We start from the raw sequence: 8,527 nt of genomic DNA on the forward strand, positions 1-8,527 counted from the left end.
CATACTTCATGTTTTCCTCTGGTCTCCAATCAATTGCTGGAATATCTTGCTCCAGCCAAGTTTGCTCCTGATGGTACAAATTCGGTACGTGTCATCTGTTCGCACTTACTCTTATAGGCAAAACTGAAGGATGAGTGACTGGTGTGAAATAAGTCTTCTGTACGTGAAATATCGGCAAAAAGTGCTCACTATCATGCGATGCATAAAAGTGTAATTGGGATATGTTATCACTCTTTTCCTAGTTCTTCAAGATTCGTAGTAGATTTGTTTGATATACTCCAACCTCTTGCGATTGACTGTCTATGTCTCGAGTAGTTTCTAACAAATATTCTTCCCTTTCTGGAACAAAGACAGAGTCGTGTCACTTGCTGAAAATTCATGTAAAAACAGTATCACATCATCTATGTTTTCTCCTGTATTTTCATGTATTTAAAAATTTTGGTGGTTGATGAAATCTACCTTTTTTATGAGTTTTCAAAAATCAGGAAAATACGCTTGAAAGAAAGACGCAAGATTAAGGTTACAAGTCTACTCTATTATTTGTAACTTTATATCTACCTAACATACAGAGAACTATTATATATCAAACGAAAGAAAATTTTCTTTACGAAATATTTTGTTATAAGTTCCAAAAACGTGTGATTGAACCTAAGGTAAGAAATCAAGAAAAACATAATTATTCTATAGACAGCAGCGGCTGCATTTCATTAATGTGTGACTAGTGATTCTTGCTGCTTTGTTTATATTATGATTTAGGCAAACTCTCGTAGGATTTTTGTCACTTCATTTTGCTTTCTGTAAGACATTTTGTAACTTCATGCAATATTTTAATATCTCGATGTCAAACATACATCTAGTCATATACGGTAATTGCTCTTATACTGTTTTAATATGTATTTTTAAAAAATATATTCTATTTTCTTTTTACATGGTCCCTTACTCTGAGGGAAGAACAGAGACTGAAAGTATTTGAGAACAAGATCCTGAGACGAATATTCGGATCCAAGAGGAACGGGAATGGGGAATGGTGGAAACTTCATAACGAGGAACTACATAATTTATACGGTTTACCCAACATTGTTAGGGTCGTCAAGTCTAGGAGGCTTAGGTGAGCGGGTCATGTAGCTGGAATGGAAGAAAGTAGAAACGCTTTCAAAGTCTTGACTGGAAGACCCATCGGAAAACGACCATTAGGAAGACCTAGGCGAAGATAGGAGGACAATGTTAAGATGGATCTCGCAGAGATAGGAATACAAAGTAGAAACTGGATCCAATTAGCTAAGAATAGAAGTCAGTGGAGAGCTTTTGTGAACGCGGCATTGAACCTCCGGGTTCCATAGGCCATAGAGTTAGTTAGTTAGTTATTTTATTTTTAAATTTAGAAACCATAAAAGTTTTTGTGTCATTTCTTGTCAATACTACCAACATAATTGCGCATTAGGCAAATCTTGAAAGGCGAACCTTGCATTCAAGATTCGCCTACACTTTCTCTTGAATTGACATATGTAAATTCCATTACCTGAGGTTATTAGGTGAATCTTGAATAGGCGAAAGTTGAAGTCATCCTCCAGGACGCATCACGCACAAAACGTTCACAAGTTCGAAGACAACAAAATGATGAATACAGCTGTTGAGACCAAAATTGTATTGCATTGTTAGAAGCATTCCGTTGCAGTGCAGAAACACTTCACCAGCTGTTCTTTAATCAGTTTTTAAGAGATAGTTTAAGGTAAGACGATGGTCCCACAAGAGATGACTGCAGTTCTAAAAGCTATGTGAGCAAATGCTTGTTTATGTTTATTTGTGTGTGTCGCCAGGGAAAAGGTCAATTTCTGAACAGAAACTGACGTGCGATGAAAGGGGTGTTCTTTTCATAATCTATGGTGCAGTCATTAAATAAATTCCCTCTTTTTTTCTTTGTATCAAACAAAAGATTGGTGTGTTTGGTAAACTGCTTGCTATAATGTAAATGGTTAATTGCTGTGACTTAGCCATGCGATCAAAGCAACTGCATACTCGTAACAAATACAACGTGTGAAAGAAAATTTGATACTGTAAAGCCAGTGCTTCTGAATCACATAGGAGTTGTTTTCCATCAGGACGACGCAAAACCTTATCCGCCTTATGCAGAGTCGTTTTGACGTATGATTAGCGTCATACTAAAGGCCTGACTACTGCAGGAAACATGTTAGTCGAACTCTTTAGTATGACACTAATTACGTGTCAGAGCGACTCTGTATAAAGCTCTATGTTCCTCAATCACCCGTGACATTATTATACGATTTAACTGGGAAATGTTAATATACTCCTATATTCTCCAGATATTCTATTTTCAGATTACTATTTGTTCCGACATCTATATACAGGGACTACTGTTCCGAACCAAGATGGCGGCGTAGTGAAAGTTTGATATCATCGTCTCCAGTAAAATCATATAATTTATATTCATATATTCGCATATAATGTAGCGTGAATACAATTAGTCAGTGTTTTAATCAAGAAGAAACACACAGAACATATAATCTTTGTAATTATAATCAGTTTAATAGAATTACTGTGCAAAATGGCTAACAACACTCGTTATAACAGCAGAAACAATGGACTGAAGTCACCGGCTGCAGCTTCAAGTAGGTCAGAAATTATGAAGGATATATGTGATGAAGTGAAACGTACTGTGCAGACACCTGAAGTCATGAAGCTAATCGTTGATTCAATAATTGAATCTGTAACGCGTGTTGTGATAGAACGTTTGGAAGAAACGCTAAATTTCAATATTGAAGTAATTGAGGACTTACGGAAAGAGTTGGTACAAAGAGACAAGAAAATAAGTGATCTGCAGGAAAATATAGATGAGTTAGAACAATATCAGCGTAGAAACAGCTTAAGGATCTTCGGTGTACCTGAGAAGATAAATGAAAACACAGACAACCTTGCACTGGAAATCTTTGAAAAGAAACTGGGCGTAAATTTAAGTACAATGGACATTTGCCGTTCTCATAGAGTAGGACAGAAGAAGCCTGGTAGTACACGGCCAATTATTGTTAAATTTGTTAGTTATCGCTCACGGGCTGAAGTGTTTAATCAGAAACGGAAGCTAAAGAACTCTGGAATTGTAATAAGAGAAGATTTATGTAGTTCACGATTGCAGCTACTGCAAAAGGCACTTAAGAAGTTTGACCCCAAGAATGTGTATACAAGGGACGGAAAAATTGTTGTCATCATCAATGGCAAAAAGAACTACGTTACGAACGCTTCTCAATTACAAGAGCTGTAACGTTTGCACTCTACAATGTGTGAATGATGACCTTGTGTGTAGTGCAAAAGTGTGTAACTTGCAGGTAGTGCAAAAGTGTATTTATGTTACAGTTATCTGTTCTGTTCTATGTTATAAATATATTTTATACTTTAAAGGACAACTATGGTAAGTCGAAATCAATTTTGCTCTTTTGTTATCTGTGTACCGTGAGTTGACAAATTTATAATATATTAGTGGATATAGAAGTTGAACTTGTACAAGGGTACTTGTACCAATGTTGTAAGTTAGTTACTCATCACGTTACAAATCTCAACTGGACACGATGAAGTTAACAACTTAACAACACGATGAAAATGCTAAATTTTAAGCACTGTTTTATTAAGTGTGCGTTAAGTGACAAATACAAAAACGCCTATGTTAGAACTGCATTTATAAGGCAATTTTTTCCCATACTGTTATTTCTTCTTTACTGTAAGTTTAGTCATCTATGTTCTATGGTATTTTATTTTATGTTTATCGGTAGAAAAGGCAATCATCATGTCATGTGTGTCAGTGTAGCGTTTCAGTTTCGTCAGGGCTCAATTACTGCTTTAATGGTGTTTTTTACATACATTTTAATTATAATCTTTGTATTTGAACATGAGTAGTACAAACATAAACAATGTGGGGTTTCAGATCCTTACTCAATCTGCTGCTTCGTCAAATTTTAAGATTATGCATGCAAATGTCCGTTCTCTTTTTCCTAAAATTGACGAAGTACGGCTACTCGCTGTCTCCACAAAATGTTCCATTTTAATTATATCGGAAACATGGTTGGACGATTCTATAAGTACAAGGCAAATTGAGATTCCAGGATATTCAGTCATTCGCAGTGACAAAGGGAGGGGTGGAGGCATGCTGATTTACTACTTAAAACATATTAAAGTGAAAGTTGTTGACTTTCAATCTAACGATGTTTATCAAGATATAGCAATTTTAAATCTTGTTGTTAATGTGAACCACTTGTCAATTGGTATTACTGCTGTATATAGATCTCCCAGCATACCATATAGGGAATTGTCAGCGATCGAAGATGCCGTATTGGAACTATATCCACAAGTCGACCAAATATTCGTTGTTGGTGATTTCAATTGCGATCAACTCTGTCCAGATAAACAAGAAACTATTTACTTGAAATCTATTATTAACATAAACGTACTAGCTGTAGGTATTATTAACGTACTAGCTGTAGGTTTCACACAGTTAATAAATGAACCCACGAGAGTCACTGAAACTACCGAATCTTTGCTAGATTTAATTATTACTGACAATCCGGAACAGGTACACTCGTTTGGAGTTAGTCCACCCATTGGAACATCAGACCACAGCGTAATTCACGTCACTCTCAAGCTTCATACAATATCCAAAACTCCCAGTAGAGTAATTCAGTGTCGTACTTACGCTTCATTTAATACCGAATCGTTTTATCATGATGCACAAAATTACAACTGGGATGATATTATTCAAATGGAAACAATAGATAATAAAGTTGAATTTTTACAAAACTCTATACTTGACATTTTTGATAACCATGCACCGCTCAAAACGAAAAGGCTATCTAAGAACACTCTTCCCTTTATTTCAAGTAACACAAAACTTTTAATGAAGTTGCGTGACCGTGCTTACAGAAAATATAAAAGAACGAAGAATCAGTTGCATTGGGAGGATTACAGACGTTTGCGTAACTTCACAACTACTGTTGTGCGACAAGAAAAGACTGCGTATTTTTCTGATCGCATGAGATCTACTAATGATATACGTAACATTTGGAAAACTTTGCGTGATCTTGGTGTAGGTAAAAGCGATTCATGCTTGATTCTTCCAGATGATATAAATGACATTGAAGCTATAAATTCACATTTCACAAGTGTCTATAAAATGTCTGAGACAAGCACTGAAGTACTTGATCAACAAACGCATTGGCTTTCATCGCATAAACTAAATAGCAATATTGAAACGTTTAAGTTTCACACTGTAAACGAAACAGAAGTTAAAACTGCAATACACAGTATTAAATCCAACACGTGTGCATTTGATGGAATAACAGGAAAAATGCTTCGACTGTCTGTTCCGTTTATTTTAACTCCACTTACTCACATAGTAAATTATTCATTAACTCAAGGTTGTTTTCCAGAACTGTGGAAGCGAGCGAAGGTGGTTCCACTGCCCAAGAAGACAGTTGTACAGTCGCTTGATGAGCTTCGTCCCATCAGTATACTTCCAATTATCTCCAAAGTACTAGAAAAGGTAGCATTTCAGCAATTAACATCTTTTATCAATAAAAATGAAGTATTGCCTGTTACTCAATCCGGCTTCCGTAAAGAACATAGCACAACCACAGCCCTTTTAGAAATTACAGATTCAATTTTGAATTCAATAGAAAATTCAATGGTAACAGTTTTGGTCTTGTTGGATCTTTCGAAGGCTTTTGATCTAGTAAATCATGAACTCCTACTGGCCAAAATGAAATATTACAACTTCTCGGAATCAGTTATTAAATGGTTCCACAGCTATCTCTCTTGTAGACAGCAACAAGTAATACTAAGAGGAGAAAAGACTCAGGTATCTACCCCATCCCTGATAAAGGCAGGAGTTCCGCAAGGTTCAATATTAGGTCCCCTATTATTTTCACTCTTTTCAGCAGATCTTTCTACAGTCATAAAACATTCATCAGTTCACTTCTATGCGGATGATACCCAGATCTTCATCAGTAGCACACCTGAAAATATTATGGACACAATAGAGTTACTTAATACGGATCTTTCAGCTGTTAGCAACTGGTGTCTTAAGAATGGTCTTTTACTTAATCCATTAAAATGTGTTTTCACTGTATTAGGAACATCACATCAGTTGAGCAAAATCAACCCTGATGACCTAAAAGTAACTGTAGTGAATTCCAGTATTCCATTTTCTCCCTTTGTTAAAGATCTAGGATTAATAATAGACCAAGGGCTTAGCTGGAATAAACACATTTCTGAACAGTGTATTAAAGCTAAGCGCATCTTACGACAGCTTTATAAACTGAAAGGCTATTTATCGCAAGAAACAAGACTATATCTTGTTAACACTCTGATTTTGCCTCTGTTCGATTACTGCGATTCAATATATGGTAGTTCTCTCTCCACTCAAAATACTAGAGCAATTCAGAAAATACAGAATTACTCTATACGCTTCTCTCTCAATTACAGGAAGTCTCAGCATATTCTGCCGGTACTTAATGAAAACAATATCCTAACCATGTCCCGAAGACGATATCTCCGATACTGTTGTTTACTATACAAAATAAATTCACATAAAGCACCACCTTACTTGCATCATAAATTAACATGTAGATCAGAAATTCACCGTTACAATACCCGAGGAAGCAATAAGCTGAATATGCCACGGCATTCTTTAAAAATAACGGAGAAGGCATTTTCAATCTCGGCAGTAAGAATCTGGAACTCCCTACCAAAGTCAATCACTGACAAACCGTATAATCTATTTAAATCATCACTCCAAACATTATTATTTAGAGATCAGAGACAAAGCATTGGCACACATGACAGGTTTACTACAGTTTGAAATTGGACTAGCAGTATGAGTATAGTTTTTTTTTTTTATTTACATTTACTGAGTGTTTTATTTATCATTAGTATTATTGAATGTATCATGTTATGTTGTTATTTGTATCTTGTATCTTATTTGTGTCTTTATTTTTTTTCTTTCTTTTCTTTGTAATGATGACAAGGGTTAGGTGGCAGAGCAGCCTCCGGCTGAACCTCGCCCGCTGAAATAAAGAGAAATTCAATTCAATTCAATTCAATTCAACTCTCGACGAGGTAATCCATGCACTAAATTATCTTTCATACATGTTCCTCTGTGTTCTACCTTCATGAAATCTATATTCTGTGCGGGTATTGGAGATAACTTCCGCATCAGGAGTAATATTCTGATTTTTTAAAAGGTACTCCGTGCTGTGTTATGATCTTTCTCTTTGTAATATACTTACGCAATATCCGACAGAACTTTCTCGGGTACTAATAAATGATGGTGCTTTTGAAACTTTTCTGGAGAATGCGTTCTATGTATGGGAGAATAAGAATACTTATGGTGACCAGACGTTCCATTTTTAATGGTATTGTTCCCTTTTTTCACAAAGTCGCCCAGTGTCCCGCAAATAAATGCAAACAGAAGGCAAAATTTCTTTTAAAAAATAATAAGCCCATTTTTTGCTGATAGTTAAGTAGTATAATCACAAAAGTGCTATTTTAAACATATTTCTTGTATGAACTTCTACAGGTCTTTAAAGCAAAGATCAACTCTTCTACAAGAAATTGACATTAAAACAATATGACATTCAAGTGACAAATAATGCCCCTAATCTAGTTTCCTTTTAGATGCTGAAAGATAATGTTAAAAATAATAAAACTGAATAAGGTTAAGTAATTAAAAATAAGCTTATTTTGGAGTAAGCTTAAAGACTTCTTCCTCACTGGCATAATTAAGGACTTAACGACCACTATACTAATTAGATTTTCAAATTATGCCGTTTCGTATGGTCCTGATTTTTAAAATTTTAATATCAATCTAGTCACCCTAAGAGCCCCATCCCGTCTCAGTTTGCGTAACCGCAACTCAAAATCTGCGTTTTAGTTTGCGATAACAGATACAGCAATTGTAATTGATTTTTGCAAAGTTTGCATTGCGTTAGACTTCTCAGTTTTGAGATGGTTGGTACGGAATAAAGCCCTAGAACACTTAAAAAGTCTCAGCTCAAAAGTCGGTGAAGTGTTGTAACGCACACCTCCCACATCAGTGAAAGTCTAATTTCCATTTGGTTACAGAGCAAACATTTCGAGAATGCAACACTAACTATATAAGATGTTTTGAAAGTATAAAATAATGCAGCTTTTAAATATTCACTTCTTTATATATATATATATATATATATATATATATATATATATATATATATATATATATATATATATATATATATATACGCTTTATCTCATGTGTTTAGTACCCATGAAATATGCTGTTTTCGTGTTTAATAGCATCGATTTAAACAGCATCTGAAAGATCATTGATCATCTCGGCGACCCCGAAAACCATAGATTCCACACTAATATTGGTCATTTTCGATCATTTTATTATATGCCCCTCTCCCAAGTTGCGGGGCTAAAGGACCCCGCACTTTTCTTATGGAAAGTGGCTTTCGGCTAATGTTGTTGAAACTTCGCTGGTTGA

General features: G+C 35.3%; 1 protein-coding gene across 1 annotated transcript; it reads left to right on the top strand.

Annotated features, from left to right (window-relative positions):
• Window positions 1-2,563: 2,563 nt before the first annotated feature.
• LOC145667671 (uncharacterized) lies at window positions 2,564-3,274 on the top strand. Its single transcript, XM_081735129.1, has one exon. It carries the CDS (start codon window positions 2,564-2,566, stop codon window positions 3,272-3,274), a length of 711 nt encoding a protein of 236 aa, XP_081591255.1.
• The last annotated feature ends 5,253 nt before the right edge of the window (window positions 3,275-8,527 follow it).

The sequence above is a fragment of the Thermobia domestica genome, chromosome 13 (assembly GCF_964235325.1).
Source record: "Thermobia domestica chromosome 13, izTheDome1.hap1.1, whole genome shotgun sequence".
NCBI classification, from domain to species: Eukaryota; Metazoa; Arthropoda; class Insecta; order Zygentoma; family Lepismatidae; genus Thermobia; species Thermobia domestica.